The sequence below is a fragment of the Gordionus sp. m RMFG-2023 genome, chromosome 1, assembly GCF_954871325.1.
Source record: "Gordionus sp. m RMFG-2023 chromosome 1, tfGorSpeb1-WG-v2, whole genome shotgun sequence".
In the NCBI taxonomy this organism is placed as follows: Eukaryota; Metazoa; Nematomorpha; class Gordioida; order Chordodea; family Parachordodidae; genus Gordionus; species Gordionus sp. m RMFG-2023.
In genome coordinates this window covers 10,645,607-10,665,836 of record NC_088775.1, presented here as the reverse complement: position 1 = coordinate 10,665,836, position 20,230 = coordinate 10,645,607, and the positions used below count along the sequence as shown (strand labels likewise).

The 20,230-nt window shown below is 26.8% G+C and overlaps 1 protein-coding gene across 1 annotated transcript in view; it reads right to left on the bottom strand.

Moving 5' to 3' along the window:
* Window positions 1-732: 732 nt before the first annotated feature.
* LOC135931065 (uncharacterized) overlaps window positions 733-20,230 on the bottom strand; it is a 32,658-nt gene continuing 13,160 nt past the window's right edge. Inside the window, exons 2-4 of the mRNA XM_065467929.1 lie at window positions 2,993-3,203; window positions 2,280-2,658; window positions 733-1,729 (exon numbers count right to left, since the gene is read on the bottom strand). Coding sequence (XP_065324001.1) covers window positions 790-1,729; window positions 2,280-2,658; window positions 2,993-3,203 — 1,530 coding nt within the window. The 3' untranslated portion in view covers window positions 733-789. The remainder of the gene's footprint in view (window positions 1,730-2,279; window positions 2,659-2,992; window positions 3,204-20,230) is intronic.

The following is a 20,230-nucleotide window of genomic DNA, read 5'->3' as shown; positions in this document are numbered from 1 at the left end:
ATTAACTATAAAGCAATTTATAGTAAACTTTTATATTCTTTAATCGGTCTTCGGTCGGACCGGACCGTGGGACCTTGTTGTTGGACGGGACCGTCCCATAGAAAAGTCTGATAAGACCGAACCGAACCGGACCGTTGCAAACACTACTTTGTCTTTTCATTACCGTCTCGATATAATTTTAACAAATTTTTATAAAATCTTTTAAATAAAACCTTCAAAAATTACAAAAGGGCTAGTTGTATTCTTTTAGACCCCACTATTCATGGGCAGAAATGTCTTGAACAAGAAAACCCGAACAAAGGTAATTCGGACAAAAAGACACTGAAAAAAATTTATATATACTGATTAGATGACAAAAATATCCCAATTTTAGAAATTTGTATAAATATATACTTATAAAAGAGGTAATTTTAAAAATATTCACACCCTTTTATAATCGTTTCATTTTTTTTCAAAATTGGTATATTATGGTCCGGTGTCTTTTTGAACCAGGTATATTTGTCCAGGGTCTTTCTGCCTGTGATTCATAATTTAAAATTTATAATAGGTAAGGGTGATTACATGAAGCACACTTAGAATATAAATTAGAATTTTCTTTGAATTAATGAATAACGAACAACAGCCTAACATCATTAATATTAATTTTTTTTTATCTGATAAAATTTAAAAATTCATTTTATTCATTATCTTATACAATATATAATTATATTATAAATATAAATGTTATTTTATATAGTATAAAATTATAGTATATAGATCATTTTGAAAAACACGAAACCAAACAATGGCTCACAATAATTTCAGTTTGTCGCCATGAACAGCTGATTTTATGCATGAGATGTATTTAGAATAATTTGGATCCTTCGTCACGTATAAGCATTTATTGCTCAACGATTTTGTTAAATTGATATCGCCAAATTTATAGTTAGAATTAAAACATTTCTTCTTTGAGTGTCTGAGCAAGATGTTTCGATACGGCTTATTGTGTCTAAAAAGTTTATGTGTGTCAGGGATGCCCGATTTCCGGTTAGATTTATGATCAGCTATGAGTTTAAATATGTTGATCTGGCTTGATTTAAAGAACTTTTTGGTTTGATTCGATTTGTCGTTAAAACGTGATCTCCCGGCAAATAATCTAGCACACAAATTATTATTAAATACCTTTACCGGTTGAAACGAATCAGAATTTTTCTTTGTAGTCATAATTTTATCGCTTTCCATTTGCGACAAGTAATAAGGGTTTACCAAATTTCTATCAATTTCTCCGTTTCCCATCAAACTATTATAGGACACCGCTTCTAGGCGTGGGGATTTGAGTGGATAGGTCTGGTATATAATATTATCTTTTTGAAACTTTGGTGCTCCTTCTACGTCGCTATTTATTTCGTTAAAATGAGAAGAACCCTTTTCGTGTATAGTATTGCATCTTTGATGCATTTCACCACATCTCATAGGTTTCACGCTTAGCATAGAGCTTTCCCTATTAACCATCATACTACAATTGTGAATGTTATAGGGTCGATTATATTTTTCATTGGTGTAAAGGTTCAAGCGATCACCGTGATTATATTTTTCCGCCCCTTTTCCGGTCTTCTTTTTACTTCTTTTCAGCGTTATAAATACGAATCGTCCATAGATTAGCGGATTAATGCAGCTATTCGATACGGCGAATAGAAAAAGGGCTTCTTGGATATAGATATTCGTTTTCGATGCTTTCTCTGGATCGAACCTATATAATAGTGATACATCTTGTTATCAGTCAAATAATAATATTTTATTAACTATATTTATTTTAATCAGAAATACAAATAAGCTAAAATGGCAAACAAAATAAATTCCAATGTGTGATATCATGAATTTAACTAGCTCTAAATTTTCGTCCAAAAAAATAAAATTATTTAAGCGTTAAGATTTTGCCAAACTAGGGTCGAACTTTTTTGCCATCCTTTAGAAAAAATCTCATACCTTAAGTTAATTTTTTTGTTAAATAATCTTGATTTAATCCTTTTAACAACACACGTAATAAATCTAACATATAATGCTGCATTCACAGTTACGCGAATTTGCGGTGAAGTTATACAAAATATGTGAGAATTCGCAATTAAGTATGCAAAATTTACTATATTTTTGTATAATTCGTAGAGAATTCGCACTAATTGTGAATGCAGGATAAGGGAATAACTATATTTATACATTTTCATATAGCAGAAATTTCAATTACGACAAAACACCTAATTCAAACATTAATTTGGCAAAATATTATAAGTTATAAATAATACCAAAAAAGCATGGCCATAGTGTAAAATGGTGTCCAGCAAAACACGAAGGCTATAATAATGTAAATTGTCAATTTTAAGTTTTTGTTTTGAGCCCGTTTTATGATGCTAAAATCGAAATGGCGCGTCATAGTTGAAGCGGGAGAATTGCTTTGTGAAGATTTATTATTCGAGTGGTCCATGTATTTTTTTGTCAATTTTCTAAATCTACCATTAAAATTTTGAGTTTGTACATTGCCACAATTCATATCCTTATTTATGACTTTAATATTTTTTCCGTTCTTTAGAGTAGAATGTTCAATTTTTATCAATATTTTGGATTCGCGTCGAGGCATAGAATGAGGTAATGTTTTTATTTTCATACTAATCGATGAATTTTTATCTATTTTTTTTTTATATATACAAAAAAAAATTAATTGATAAATGCTTTATTAAATTGCAGTTTTTTCATATTGACGATTTAATTTAAACACATGCATATATAATTATAATCTTTACAAATGTACTACAAAAGAAAATAATTATATATGCATGTGTTTAAATTAAATCGTCAATATGTTACATTAAATCATCACAACACTGTATATACCTGGTCCGGGCAGGGCCTAAAATTTTTTTAAAAAATAATATTATCCTGACCCTGTATATTTTAAAACCTAATATTTTAAATCGCCATTATTAGCTAAAAAAAATTAAAAATAATATATATATATAACCTTTTGTTCCCAACGCGCGAGTAGATTGATGCATCCTATATAACACACGCATGTACAGCACGAAAATGATAAGTAGCGGACCTCCGTACATGGCCACCATACAAAATATATTGTAAGTCAACTCCCGCGTTTTGTTCGCGAAGAAATAAAAAGTTACGCATTGCGTGAAGTCCGGTTTATCAGGATGTCTTGTTACGTGGAAAATTATACTCTGATAAAAAATAAAATGAAAAAAGAATATAAGTATTAATTTATTGAAGGGGGGGAAATAGTAGATTCTAGAAGTCTGCTATTAATTTGTAGATAATTGGCAGATGGATAAATTTAAAGGAAAACAAGGACGGGCGAGCAGGTTAAATTTATTTTAGGTTAATGGGCAGGCGTTTGATAAAATCCGTCCAATTCAGACCTCTATTAGATTCAAAATAATTATTATCGAAAAATTGATCTTAATACGCAGGCGCAAGGTTATTTCGTTATTTTTTTTTTATTTATCATTATATATTTTATTTCAATAAAATCGGGGACCTGCCGAGTTCCCATTTTGCCTTCCCCTTCGGGGTTTTAATCTAAGAAAATATTCCAGCTCCCAACTCGGCTCGATCTTAATTTTATTTAAATGTATTCTTTTTAGTTAGGTTTTTTTTTTCACTTAGTTGTTTTTATGGATCAGGATTTCGGGGTTTTTAAATATTTTTGGTTGAATCATTTTTTTTTAAAACAATTGAAATTGAAATTAATATATAAAGGGAATGAAGGTTAAAATTCGAAAATATAATTTGATTTTTTAGGCTTCCCTTTATTTCATTTCTTTAGAATCCTACCAGCCTGGCCTGCAGATCTCTGATTGAAATATATTATAGTAACTTTTATTACGTATACGTTTACATGTAATCTCGATCGTATTATTTTGATCAAGAGATTATGAAATAAAATTCTATATAAATAGTAGATATTTCTAATTTAACAAGTGTATATATATCTGTTTTTTTTTTATTATAATGTTGTGATGTAACAATATCCTAATTTTTTTTTTCTCAAACTTAAATATTTTATATAAAGAAGTGTATCGGTTCAGTCTTATCGGTCTTAGACTAAAAATAGACGACCAGGACACGGATGACCAACCTGTCATTTTAAGGATTGCTGTTTAGTTCAATCTTTAGATTTCTGTCCGAAACAAAAATAGGATGGTGACCTATAAATATAAGGAGATAATAAAACAAACTTTTACAAATATACTTTCTCATCTAGGCTCTAGGGAGAAAGAAATTAAAATAATTTTCAATTTAATCAAAATTTTTGTGTGCTACGGAATATTATGGCAATTGATAATTATAATATATTTTGCCAATTTAAATAAAGTAATAATTCACATTAAAAATATCGATTTTTTTGTTCAAAAATAGTGTGGTATTTTATTCGAAGAGTCCGTCCTTATTATATTGTATTATATAAATGTATATTATAATTTAAATATGAATATGGAATTACTGTATTTAGTTTTTTTTTTAGCCATAAACATAGATTACTTCCATTTTTTACAATAGTTGATGTAATTTCGGCAAATGATTATATAATTAATGGATATTATATTAACCTATAGAAGAAGAGCAAAAAAAAATGTTTTTATAACTAATCCTTATATTCTATTCAATTTATCATAATGACTTTTATTATCTAAAAAAGCTTTATTTAAAAAAAAAACATCACGTCCTATCAAATTAAAAATTTATGAACAAATTATATATAAAAAGTTGTTATCCAAAGTTTTATAATTTTTTAAAAAAATAACTAATAAATTTATAGAATTGCTACAATAACAATTTGATAAGAAAAAATTGTATTTTTACCTAGCTATATGTGGACGGTCCTGTCCGATGCCCGACGCGATGTGGTAAATTTTATCCGTTCAGGTGGATAAAATAATTTTAGACAAGTTGTCAAGTTCGGCCCATAATGATTTTTTATGAAGAAAAACGACATATTATTGTTTAATTATAAGCCTTAAGAACATTTCAAATTCGACCGGCCTGAAAATCATTTTGCCCTGGGCCGAGCTAGGCCGACCTTAAGAAAGTACAATGTAGCATTATTACATGGCTCAGCTTTCTAAAGACGGTTTAGTCGTCATTGAGTAATTAATATGATAAAATTTAAATAAATTATATTTTGGGATTTAATTTGTTTTTCCCAGTTCTAATTATTATGGATTTTATAAATTGGTTTATTATTTTTAATAATTTTTTAAGATAAATAAAATGAATTTGATTTAAAATTTATTTTTTATAATATTATACAAATTGATAATTTTATCAGATAAATATGCTTAATCGGGTTATGAGTGTTGCCAAGTCTAAATTTTAAATGTGCTGAAAATTTATTATTAATTTTAAATAGGGCTCCAATTCGACGTTTCCTTTGTTATTTTTACATTTCTTTAAGGTATTTTTGTTATGTTATACCTCGCCACTAATTCGCGTTAACTGTGATTTTAAATTGAAATCCGAACCGCAATGCATATTGGTTCAGGTATAAGTTCAGATAAAAATAATGATTCATTTTATTGTAAAAAATAATAAAAACGTTTGGTTAGAACTATACCTGTTAGAACCTTTTAGCAAAACTTATTACAATTAGGGATAGTAAGAAGTATATTTTTTTAAATTTTATAATTAAAACCCTATACATAAAATTTACTTTTTTTATTATTATTATTGCAAGATAATGGTTTGCAAAGTTATTTTTTCGCAACCCGAGCCCGACTAGAGCCCGAGCTCGAAATTTAAAAATTTTTTTTGTCCAAGTCCAACTCGAGAACACATTTTTAGATCCAACACGACCCAAACCCGATTAAAAAAAATTTATAATTTGAGTTTAAATATTAATTATCATTTTTTTTGTTTTAAAAAAATATATATTAAAAATTTACATATAAATCATATTAAAATAAAACATGAAAAATATTTCAAAAAAAGAACATAAATATTAAATTTAAAAAAGCAGCTTGCCCAAAGTAGCAAGATGATGTAGCTACGATGAGGACAAAGTGGTTATCACCAGAATATTTTTGGTATTTTAATAACTCAGACCTAAGAAGAGTCATGTATATTAGAAGGGACAAGGAGGTCTATCTGAGAAACAATTAAAATTAATTAGCGCAATTTTTTTCAAAATCTTCATAGTCCAAATTTTAAGTTAAAATACAATCGAATTTAAAAATTATTGTGATTATATAAAAAATTATTTGCATGATATAATTGTTTGTATAGAGTAGAGGTCCCGCCCAAAAAATTTTTCGAAAAGGGGTAGGCGGGCGGGCGGGTTAAAAAATTTGAAACTATGGGCGGGCTGGGCGGGCGGATTAAGTAATTTGAACAATGGGCGGGCGGGTTAAGGAAATTTAAAATTTTTGTTCAAAAACAAACTAAAAAAATAATTGTTTAAATGAACTATAATAACTATATTTCTTTTTTTATTGTACCTATCCATTTTTTAAGTGGTGAACATTTACCTAACTATATTATGTAATAAACACAAACAATAAAACTTTTTTCTTAGAATAAATAAACATTTTTGTCTATTAAAAATTTCCTTTTATGGGAATGTAACAAAACTTTTCTCTTAAAATTTCCTTTTTTTGGGTTTGCAATCTGCATTGTATTATTTTATTTTAGTAATTATTATTTTTGCATTATAATTACATATAATATTAATTTTACATTTATATTTTTTTCATAAATATTCAATTTGATCAAATAAATTGTCCATAATTTACATTGATTATTTTTATACTTATATTAATTTCCTAAATTATAAACTTTTTGTAGAGGAGTAATGAAATATTTTTATTAGTAAAAAAATGAAAGAATGATGATAATTAAATTTTATAAGCGGGCTTGGGTTAAAATTTTTTATAAATAATGGGAAGGCAGGTAAAAAATTTTAGACTAATGGGCCGGCGGGCAGGTAAGGAGTTAGACAAATGGGCAGGCAGGCGGGTTAAATTTTTTAAAACATTGGATGGGCGGGCTTTTGGTCCAAAAACCCGCCTAATGCAGACCTCTAGTATAGAGTCTAAAAAATATAATAATGAACATATTAATAATACATATCAATATCAGTTATTCTTCTAATTGACATTTTTGTTAAACAAAAAATATTAGTATTATTAAGGATATTTGTATATTTAATATTTATTTTTTGGGTCGGGTCAGGCTTTGGGTGGAACACATCTTACAACCCGTTCAAAGAACCCGGGGGAAAATTTTTCAATGAGCCGCCTCGGGTTGGCTTTGGCCAACCCCGTGCAGACCTCTAATTACACGTACAAATATATTATACTTTGCTAATTCTAACAAATAAATAGTATTTATCAATCTATAATATATTTTCCCTAAAAATTTATACTATTGAGACATATACATTTAAAATATTTATCAAGAATATCCTCTGTTAAATAATACATTATATAAGGAGAAAGAATAAATTTAATGGTTAAGAACATATCTATTGGGTAACTGGCGACGTCAACTAGCAATACACCAAAATATCATTTAAAATAATTAGGATATCAGAAAGTCCTAACAGGTTCACACTGACAAATTTTTAAGTGGTTTTGGTTTCGTTTTAGATACCTGGTTATAATCAATAAATTTAATTTTTTCTATGAATTTAAAGAAGTTAATTAAAAAAAATTTTTTAATTAGTCGATAAAAATTAACGAATTTTTTAATTTTTTAAAAATTTAATTTTTATATTAATAAATTAGAGATTAGTGTACGGCACTGGTTTAATATTTCTATACCAGATTTCTGACCTGGAACGTCCATAATGTTCTGTCCAGCTTGCTCCATGAAGACATTTTGCGCGAGTAAACCCCAAACCGGCCTTTGAATCGAGTAAAATAATATATATTTTACTATTCGTACGACTACGATTAGCGAACTATTTGACTTGTTCAAAATAATAGAATACGAATAATTTATTATTCGATTCATATTTGTTTTTGAATAAGCCTAGCTTGACTCATGAAAAATTTGCGAAAGAAAAATCATAGGATCGTGTTCTGGCTCATCCTATTTCTAAAGAGTATATCTTAGTTTAAAATCGGCTAAACAGAAATAAGTTTCAAAAATAAGTGCAACCATTTTATAATCAATAAGTTTATGTATACTTAATAAAAAATAAAAAATTATTTGAAATGGTTCAACATCTCACTTTTTGATAAACTATGAATATAACAGATAGTAAAATGTGTTTATTTTTTTAAAAAAAAGTAAAAAGTTTTGATAAATTGGGAACTGCCTAGGTCGAGCAAAAATCTTGATTTCAACTGTGCCCAAATTAGACTTGATTTGACTGTATTTTAAAATTTTTACCAAAAACAAGGCGCCAATATATTTTCATTTGTTTGTAAAACATCAAAACTCAATTAGATCGAAATTTGTAAAAGAATATTTTTAAAAAAATTAATTTATGTTTAAATAAATCTTAGGGGGGGCAAATAATTTTTTCAGGTTGGATTTTGGGGATAAATAAACGGACAAGTTTTTTCAGTAAAAAATTTTGGACTGGGTTATGGCTTCAAAAATTAGGCCCGATGCAGATCATTAATGATTTTTTTTAAACATATATATTATTTAATATTTTTTTTAATTGCAGGAGATTTACTAATTTAAATTTCATTTAATTAATTTGAACAAATTGGGATTTTTTGGTATAATAATATATAAAAAAATATTTTGATTTTTGAAATATTATGAATTAGTGGAGTTGGTTCAATGTGGGATATTTTCATATTTAAAAGTAGAATATGATGTAACCTTTTAGAAATTTTTTTTACAAACTCTCTAGCTTGCGATCATGGACAATTATAAGAAAATTGAATGGTAAATGAGAGTGAAGTTTGACCTCAGATTTTATATGATCAATCAAGAATTATTATTTTTTTTAATTCCTTATTCTCAATTTTTTTTAAATTATATTTTTTTAATTTCTCTAATTTCACGATTTTTTTATTATTATTATTCACATCACGATTTATAATCAATTTAATTTATAATTAATAATATATATTCTTTTTTTTTGGCTAACAATCAAAAATATTTTTTAGATTGACCGCAAAAAAAGTGAAGAAATTAACGCGATTTATGAGGATATTCTAGTTAAATTATGTTATTTGTCCCTCCTCCCTGACTGATATTGTACTTTTTATTGCCCGGTTTAATTCGAGGAAATTTATAAAACCAGAAATCCCTTTTATAAATCAATGAATTCTGAAATTAAAAGTCGCACATTTTGCTTTCTTCTTAGCATAAAGTCTCGTGAGCTTATTTAAGATATGCGAATCCGGCAAAATTTTTACCTGGGTTCGGGTTCGGTTTAAGATAAAAAAATAGGTAGGTTCGGCTCGGGTTCGGTTCAGGGAAATATTGAACCCAGTTTGGTTCTGGGTTCATCTCGGGTTTAAGAATTTTTGAGTTGATATAAAAAAAATATTCTATATTTAAATCATAATTAAAAAAAACTAGACATAAATTTTGTATAAAAAATAAATTTTTTATTTTATTTATTGGCAAAATATAGTTAAAAATACACATAGTCATGTTTAAATTTTAAAAAATTTATTTAGACGTATTTCTTTAAATTAACAATATCCAATATAATAATTTTTACTTTGACTTGTTCACTTTCAATTTCCTCTAATTAATAATTTTTGAGAATAAGTTAAAAATTAAAAATAAATGGCGTAAATGAATTTAACTGTTTAAAATTTATTAACAATCCAATAGGAATCTTTGAGAATAAATTTTAAAATGGAGTAAAAGAATTAAGTTGTTTAAAATTTATTCACTTCACTTAATTGGGAATAAAATGTGTAAATTATTAATATTTGTATTTACAATTATACAAATATCTTATATTAATTTAAACAATATACTGAACCCGGTTGAACCCAGGTTCAAATAAAATTCTCGGATTCGGTTTGGGGGGTTTTGAAAATTTTATAAACGGGGTTCAGGTTCTGGTTCAGATTTTTTTCCCAAAAACCCGGGTTTTCTTCTTCGGGTTATTTGATATTTATAAATATCGAAGACCTGCAGAGGTACCAATTGCATGGCCCGGCCCGTATTTGTAAAAAAAAATTGGCCTTGGCCTGGATTTTTTATAGATAAAATTTTCGGCTCGGCCTGAGTGTATAAATAATTTTTCGATAAAATGGTTTTGAAATTATATAGAAAATATTAGAAGTAAATGAATATGATATTTTTTTCTTCTCTAATATGAATTATATTATATATAATTTTAAATATTATAATATTCTTCCCTACTATATTTGTTTTAAATAAATTTTATCTGTATAATTGATATGTAATCAATTTTATTTGCTAAAAGTTGTTTGAAATAAATTATATTTTTTTTAGTGGTCATACAAAAAAATAATTAAGTTAAGAATATTTAAAGTGCCGCAGCGCCACTGTCGATATATACGGCTACGCGAAAATCGGTACGCTAGCGATCGCATATAGTTTTAAAGTCACAACTCTGCCACTGTCCATTTTTTTTATCGGCACACAAGGTATTCGTATAAGGGGATAGTTTTTATTAGCAATGATGTTTACAAACACTTCCAAATTTGTCAGGGTGAGAATTTTCCAGCTCTTCTCTTGACAGGTTCTATAAATGTTAGTAACAAAACTGTTGCATTTACTTTACATACTTATATTTTTATTTATTCATGCTTATTTTGTGTTCCTTCTTCTGTTTTTCTTAGCATAAATAATTTTAGCAGAGGTAAATATAATTAATATATTTTTCTTTTTATGTATACATTATTTTTTGTGAAGTGTTTTTCATTTAATTTTTTATGTGAAGCTAATAAAAAAGAGAGATGTACACTATACCCGGGCCCTTATTTTAATTTTTTTTTATATTTTAGACCTGGCCCGGCCCGGGTACATTTAGAAAAATTATCCAGGTCTCTGATATACATTAAATTAATTAACACCTTTTAAATATTTAGGCTATGTATTTGATATTATTTTTTAACAATTGTCTGTTTAGCCGTCTATATAGCTTCCTCTAAACAACCTAAAAAAGACAGATTTATATATAAGTAACAACGTATCTTTGTTTTATTTGTATATATGTTAGCGTCAATGTGTTTTTTCCGACAACGTGTTATTTTTACAACTTTAGATAATTTTTTGAGCGCGTTTTATTATATTTAAAAATTGGATTTTACCGGAAATATATTCTATCATGTTTGGAATACCTATCTTATGAATTGTAGACAATTTTGCTGTTAACCTTTGAGTCATTTATTTATATAAAAAATATTTGGAAAATTTAATATAAATTATATTAATTAGAACTTCATGGAAAATTGTCTGAAATTCATCGGGTAAGCTTTCCAAACATGACGACATATAGGGTAAAATCAGACTTTTAAATTTTAAAAAGGTGCTCAAAAAATGATTTAAGGTTAAAAAAATAACATATTGCCGTATGCCGGAAAAACATATTGACGTGTTAAGATATACACAATAAATAAATTAATAAATAACAAATAATATATATTTAGGCAGTGTCCGAAACATCAAAAAGTTGAATCCACAAACATTCGAAATTTTAATGAAAATAAGCTATTTTAAATATAAAAAAATAGAAACGTGTCCAAAACATAATTATTGAAAATTTCAAATATTTAACATACAATTTCATTAAATTTTAAAATTTTTGCCAAAGTTTTGAAACTTTTCAAATTCTTTTAAAATGGTTTCTGACACATCCTTATGTGTACAAACTTAAAACAACCCAAGATGGGGTGTCCTAGTTCAAAATTGCTATAGCCACTAAACAGAAAAATTTCAAAAATAAGACTAACCAGTGACATGGCCTTTAAACTTTATACTTTTCGTTTTATTATTTCTATTTGTATAATGTAAAAATTATTTTCTTTCTGTTAACAAATTATAACCGTTAATTAAATTATTAAATATTCTGCATAAGAGATTGGTAGTCTGACTGACGACCTTATTAAAATGGATCCGGTAGCAATGATAATAAATAAGTATAAAAATATTTCTCTTTAAATTGATTTTAAAAACTTTGTGGAAGTTAATTCCTAATTGCCATAACGTAAAATGCATTATTATTTCAAAGAAAAACACATATAAAACCTAAAATTGAGCCACATCTGTGGTAATAGTTCTTACTAATATGATATAATTTTGCTCATTTTTGTGCAATGAACCAAAAAACATTTTTAAATTTGCCATTCACAGCTGTGGTGAACTTTGCACACGCCCAAATCAATTATTTTTCTTATTATCAGTCATATAATATTTCAAATTAACTATTTTATATAATAATAATAAAACACAAAAACCGATAGTAATATAATAGTGATATCAAATTGCGTGATTTTGATGCTGCTTTGAATCGTAAATAATAAATTTTAAATGATATCGTTCAAATTTGGCGCAATGATATCGTTGTTGCAAAGAGCATATTTAAAAAAATCATAAATAAGTTTGTGATTCATTTTTATTCTCAGTATCGCCTCAATTTAAACAAGGTTACGTTAGTACGTTTTTTAACGCTTAATTTGTAATTATTGTAAGAGAGGGTAGTGAGAACTAACCAATAGCATTTATCTATTAAATCATAAGTGTGGTCAGGTTTCTGAGGAGGGTGCCTTCCCTCATATTATAATAGCGGGCCTTATATCCACCTTGGCTAGGGCACTATTCTTGATATAATATTAGTGCTATAAAATAAAAATTTTAAGTTGTTTCAATATATAATATCTATATTATAATATTTTTATCTGAAAACTTGGCTAAAACTAATTCAGAGACCTACAGGCCAGGCCCAAAGCCCCGTGAATTTTTTTTTAAAATAAACTCGGGCCTGGGCTAAACATTTTTAGATACTCGACCTGGGCTGTGCCGGGCCGAAAATTATAAAATCAGGGTCGGGTCTGGGTCAGGCCAATAAATATTTTTTCCAAATCCGGGACAGACAGTGCAATCGATACCTCTGCAGGTCTCTGATTTAATTAAATTTTAAAAAAATCTTCACTTGGTTCTTTTATATTCTAACGTTTACTCAAAAAATGAAACAGTTACTTTACTCGTTACTAATCAGCAATATTAATGAATGACGTTACTTTTCCCCCTAAAATATAACCAGTTATTTTTTATCACCTACAATATTGGTTTCTTCCGTCACTATTATAGTTTTCTTATGTTTTTTTTTTCCTAAAACAAAAATTTTAATTTTAATTTTAATTTTAATGATATTTAAGAAACTTTGCAATTTATCAGGGGGATCACCTTTCTACTCCCTTATGTTTCATATTATATTTTTTTTGTAAAAAAGATATTTTATAACTTTCATTGTATCCTAAATGAAATAGATTTCCCTAAGGTTTAATTACTTTGCTAATTATTAAGGGATACACAGTACACAAATTCTATGTCTATAATAAAGTCCTTAAAAGAATCACCGAAAAAATTACCAGAAAAAAAACTGTTTTTTGTGTTTATGTGTTAGTTAATTTTTCTTTTTTAATTAAAAATTAAAAAATATTATATGACAACAGGACACCGACTTTTTCGCACATCATTGCTGATCAATTGCTAAAGAATAAATTAAGAAAATTTATGTAATTAACTTTCATAAAATCCTCCTTAGGCATAAAAATATATTATGCTAGATTAAAACGAATGGATAGAAAATATTATCAATTTTCTCTTGCTAAATATAACGATTCTAGGAAATATTGAATAGGAAAAATCATATTACAATTAACTTATCAAAACTATAAAGGAAAGAAGTTTGCTAGATTAAATGCATTTACCATTTTAAAAAGTATATATATGATTCATGAAAAATATATATTAAAACCTATTAGTGGAATGGTTTCGGGTTTTCTTAATAGTTTGTAAAGTATAAATTGCCAAAGCCAAATGTATATATTTTTGTTTTTTTAAATATAAAGGAAGTCAGTATTATTGGCAAATATTAAAATGTTTTATTTTAATAGTATTTTTCAAATAAATGGATTTATTAAACATTTTTAGAAAACTCAACCCATAAACTCGGTCCTAAATCCGGTGGGAACAATCAGTAAACCCGACCCGGATATAGCCATTAAACCCGCCACGGATATGACTATAGGATAAAATTTTAAAAACAGGATCGGGTAGGTTTAAAAATAAATTTAAAATACATGGGCCGGAGAAAAAATAATTTTTTTAAAATTATGACCGCCTAGGTCTTTGATTATTATATACTTTAAAAAAATCCGATTTTGCCTGAATGTATTAAAGTATTATATCTACTTTTAAATTAAAGTTATAGTCTTATTTTATATTGATTTTTCATATATAAAGTATATACACAAAAGTTTATGGCAATAATTGTCTGAAATTCATAAGGTAGGTAACTCTACATATGCTGCAATACAGTTCCGCTTAAATAGAATTTCAAAATAAGGGAGAGATTTCGAATCCCCATGGATTCCATATCCCAATCAATTATGTATATATACTACTAGATTGGTAATTAATTAATGATGACTATATATAGGAGTTAGCGGTGGACCATTGTGTGATTTGCACCTCGACTAATTGTCTTATTTATCATATGAATGCATATTAATGACATTTAATCGGCGTACAAACCCCAAAATGGTGTTATAGCTTACTCCTTTTGACACTTTTAAATGCATTTAATGAATGAATCACCCAGCTAGTAATACATCATTAAACACAATGCGACATATTTATACTTAGTTTTTTATTGAATGATTGAGACTGAATATGTGATTAAAACAATAAAAATGATTTTTTTATTTTTAACAATTATCTCAGAAATAATGATCCATTGATTGTATAAGTATAATATGTGGTCGTTAAGAAATATTATTTTGGGAGTTGGTATTTAAAAAATGACAAACTGATTATATATCTTAAATTAAACATGATAGTTATGGGCTAGTTATTTTTTTTTCTTCTTTCAACCAAAAAAATGATTAGAATATGATACGATTAAAAGTAAAATATAAATAAGGAAGACTGGGGTTTAATGTTGTTAAAATGCAATGCACGATTTAGGTCAATTTTTGTAAACTGCCCGATTAAGATTTTGACCAAAATAATATTATGTAGCCTCAAAATTTGGCAAATAGAGGTCAAAACCTTTCTACCATCTATGATCAAAATCTCCAGGCTTACAATAATATTATTTTGGCTAAAAATCGTCCCGTTTTTATAATCGACCAAAATCGGACTTTTTAACAACATTCCCCTTTGTGGGGTGATCAAATTTAACTACTCGCAAACACACAAAATTTTTAATTTTATTGTTAATAATTAATACATAATTAAAACAAATTATGAATATTCTTTAAAAAAAAAAATTAGTCTTCACAATAAAAGCGCACATAAAATAAATTTCTGGCACAAATTGAATTTATATATTCAGGACTATTAGTGCACTATATCAAATTTTCACTATTTTTTATGTTATTCTAACATTTGAAAAAAAATAAATATATGGAGATGCGGCAATTATTCTCTACGATATTTTTCCCCTTTTTTTGCCTGTTAAAAATTTTTTTGATCAATATCTTCTGAATGCGGTGCTTCCACTACTACATGATTATAAGGTTGATAGTATGAGTAGAAATACAATGAGCAGAGAATTGTAGAAAATGCGCAATTAACAGAGATTTTAATAAAGCGAATTAAAATTCGTAAATAAATCTAATATAGCGGTATATATGATATAGATCTAAATGGTTAATTTTCTATTGATATTATATAAGTAGAATACAAAATAAAATATGCTTTAAGTTAGGCTGGGATTATTGAATAAAATTTTATTCATTTTTTTTTTTGTCAGGGGCCATTGACATTTTTTTATTATTATACAAAATTCAAAATGAAAAATTCATAATTTTTATTAATAAAATGAAGGGTCCTTATAATAACTGTCCCCGCAAAATAAAATAGAGAGTTTTACGTTTTGTCGTGAATTATCATGATATTAAAATTATTTATGATCACTATTTGACAATTAAAATTGTCGTATATACGTAATTATAAATAAAATATAAATTATATAATTACAAAAAAAAATAAATTAATCTTATGATATTAAAGCAAAATTTTATTTGCTATGAGGATTAAATTTCGTGACTTTCTAAACTATCAAGTTTTAAAAGATAGTTTAATAAATAGGTAAATTCTATAAAAATATCAATGTATAAATGAAAGATTGGCAACAATATTTTTATAGGCCTGATATGAGCAAGGGCCTACAAGGTTTAGATTATAAATTAGTCGCCATTTTCAATGATAGAATTAACCAAAAGATTTATAAATATGAAGAAAGTTGCTTAGAATAGAAATATGTATGCATAACTTTCCTCTATCATATAAGGTATTTTTTTTGAAATGTATGTAATCACATACAATGCTCTACCTATACTGAAGAATAATTCTAATATATTATGAAGCATCATTAGATAAAAATCAGCGGATGACACGCTTATTTAAATAAAATTTTACATGAGAAATCAAACTGGCGTGTAAGTGATTTGTATTAATGCACAGAGGCGACTAAATCAACATTCTAAGTAATTATTATAAATGTCATATAATGACATAAATAAATCGATTGCCCCCTATTTTATTAATATAGTCAAGAATGCATGAATTAAAGTTATTTTTTTGAAGTTATAATGGATTAAAAATATTTTATTTTATAACTCTAGATGGAGTTTAATTTGCTGTTCACATAATTAATTAAATTATCTTTCAACAAAATTTAAAATTTTTGTAACACTTAATAAAAAAAAATATCATTTTTTATTTTTAATAATTTATAATGATTATTCCTTGTAAAAGACTATATATATTTTTTTAGAAAAGCCCAAACACAGACGTCTCCTGAAGATACACAGCGACCAGATATAGCGTCGTCTTTGCGTTCAAGCACTTTGTTTATAGAAGAAAATTAATGAGAACAAACGATCTTACAGAAATAGTTAAGAAAAAGTTTGCCTTTTACCCCGAATTAAAAATAATTTCCAAACCAAGAAGGTCCTTTCAGGCTATCGTGAACTTGGATGGGGCTAAAAAATGGTTTAGCACTGAATATGATATAAAAAATAATCGATTCTGAAAAAAATAAATTATTTGTTATATATATAATATACTATAATAAATTTATTATAATGTTATAAATCCATCTAGAGAGAGTATATATATTATGGATTTAATTTTTTTAAATTTCATTTATTACAAAATTATCTGGACAAAAAAAGTTAGGATAGGGATTGACGTGCTCTATCATGGATATAGTTTTCTTTGGGAGATGCCCCGTTTTAAAGATGTAGAGTAAAAATATTAAGTGTGTGATATTATATAATATTGTAATATTGTTCTTTAGAAGTCGATTTATGTATATTAGAGATCTAAACACCAAAGCTCATAAGCAATTGCAATACAATTTTACAATATTTACATATATTTTTAATTAGCAAATAATGGTGATTTAAAATATTTGGTTTTAAAATATATGACCCGACCCGGGTATTTTTTTAAAGGGAAAATTTTAGGCCTAGCCCGTATATATTTAAAAAAAGTAAAACATGATGCCGAGCTTGCAGGTCTCTGATATTTATGGAATAATTATTATAATAAAAAAAAGATTAGTGAAGAGACTGATCAGCCCAAGAAATCTCCTTTTCTTATGGCAATGCTTCTGCGATTATTTGTTCTAAGTATAAATAAGTTTTATTTTATACATCGAATAATTTCCCACACATCCATGTATTTTATTTCCTTCTCCTTATTAGTTTTTTCTTTACTATCTTCCTTTTTTTAAATACTCCAGGACACCGTATTTTGGGTTGTTTTAAGTATTTGGTGGTATAATTATTTTTCGTACTTTTTTGCTTTTTAGTTTTGTTTTCTTTTACTTTAGGCTGTTTAGTAATAAATTGAACCAGGACACAGCCTATATATACTCTTCCTTTTTCATAACACTATATTTGTATTATTAAGACACAGTTGAAAGGAGAAAAAAAATTATTTTAATTGAATTTTGCGATCAAGATAATTTATTCAATATTTTTCATATGTTTTTTAATGTGATAACGTTATTATTATTGTGGCTTTTGTGATTAACCTCAAACAGCTCTACTTTAAACAGCATTATAAGAAGAATGAGGAAATTATCTACAGAATTGCACACCTTAAGATTAACGAAAAGGTTGAATCTAAAATTTTTAGAAAGTTGTCAAATTTTCCATCCCATGACTATTGATTAATTTTGAGGATATTTTTAAATTTTTTTAAAGGGTCTACATCATTAAGTTTTGTAGATTTCTCAGGAATGCCCACCATCTCCTAAGGCAAATATAGATGAATTAACATTAAGGTTAAGTTTAAGTTTGATTTGGTTATAAAAAATATATTGTTTAAAATCATTATTTTATTTATAATAAAATAACTGTATATATATTTCAAAAGGCCATTTAAAATATTATTGAACGTATATATTTCAGAGACCTGCAGACCCTGCTCATAAAGCCGGCTCTAAATGAAAAATGGTATAATTTTAAAAATCCGAGCTAGTTTTAAAAATTTAAATCTCTGCCTGGAATGGTAGAAAAATTTTTTTTTATTATAAACAATTTATTTTTTTTCAGATCAAACCATTTTGACTTCTGCAAGTCCATATATTTTCATCTAGATTATCAAAGAACCCCATCCCTTTCCCAACCAAAGTGAATATGTTGAAACTCCCTTCCCTCTTTGAGATTACCTTATACTTGATTCATTCATCCACCTTGGGTTAAGATCAGTTCTGTGGAGAACTTACCTTTTTTTATTGGCAAGGAAGCTGATGAAACCTTATACATCATAATGTTGTTAAACAGCTCGATTTTTAAAAACTGCCAACTCAGTTATATTACGCAAGCCTGAATATTTTTCTCATAGATGGTATAAAGGTGTGAACATCTAAGGTCTATGCGATGTTATTCTGGCTAGAGATAATCAAAAATCGATTTCATTTTTTCAGGTTAAGGGATACATCAATAAATAGACAATCCCCCTCTGTTAATTTCGCGATTATAACTGATCATTAAAATACATTCTCTAGTCTCAATATACCCTATTTTTTAAATCGTCTCAAATCGAGAATTTTAGTGATGAGGCAGTTATGCACTCTTGAGGGTTATTCCCTCATCCAAACAATCATTTCCTACATTTCGGTATCAAAAGCTTAAAACGTTTGGTCTCATGAAAATATAATTTTACAATATTGATGTAATAACAACACGATTGATGATATATCCTTTATTTCACAGAATTATTATGTATAAAAAAAATATACTATATATAAAAAAGTAATTTCAAAAAATGATACAATTTGGTAAACACCGAAAATTCATTTTTTTAAAAAGGATAAGGCTACAAAAACAAGGTTATCTTAAAAAAATAGGAAAAATACTTAATATGATTAAAAAAAATAGATTTTGGGTTAAATATTATTTAAAAAAAATTAATTAAGTTAAAATAATATTGAAAGACATCATCCTACTATGACCATGCCAATAATTATTGCATCAAAGCCCCCTACCCATTGAATAAAAACATAAATAAGCAAGTCATTTCAATTAATTTTATTTTAATAAGCATGTTTTTTTCTTCAAAATATATTATATAAATTAAATTTTAATATTCGTAAAAGCAATTTGTCTAGCCCTCTCCTAATTTGCTTTTTTTTAAAGATTTGTTTTCGCAGTCTAAACAAGCCAATATTAATTTAAAAATTATATACATCATATACAAGTTATTATATAATTAGAATTTGAGCAGTGGCGTAACCAACATTCCATAAGGTGGGGAGGGTTACCTCTAAACTTTTTTGATCCGGCTATTCCCAGATTCTTCTAAGGTAAATTTAATTAGGATATTGGTTTATTTCTTTTCTGATTTTTTAAAATATGAATATCTATTATCTGTTTCTTAAAGTTGGCCAAACTATTAAAAGCACGTTAGTGCTTTATTAAAGAAGCTTTTATCAATGTTAAGTGGCAATTAATATATTTTAAAGTTATTTAACAAAAATAAAAAAAATGCCCAAATTTGTATTAGGAAATTATGGAAACACAAATTATCTAGTTTGCGTCATTAGTACTCTCAACTT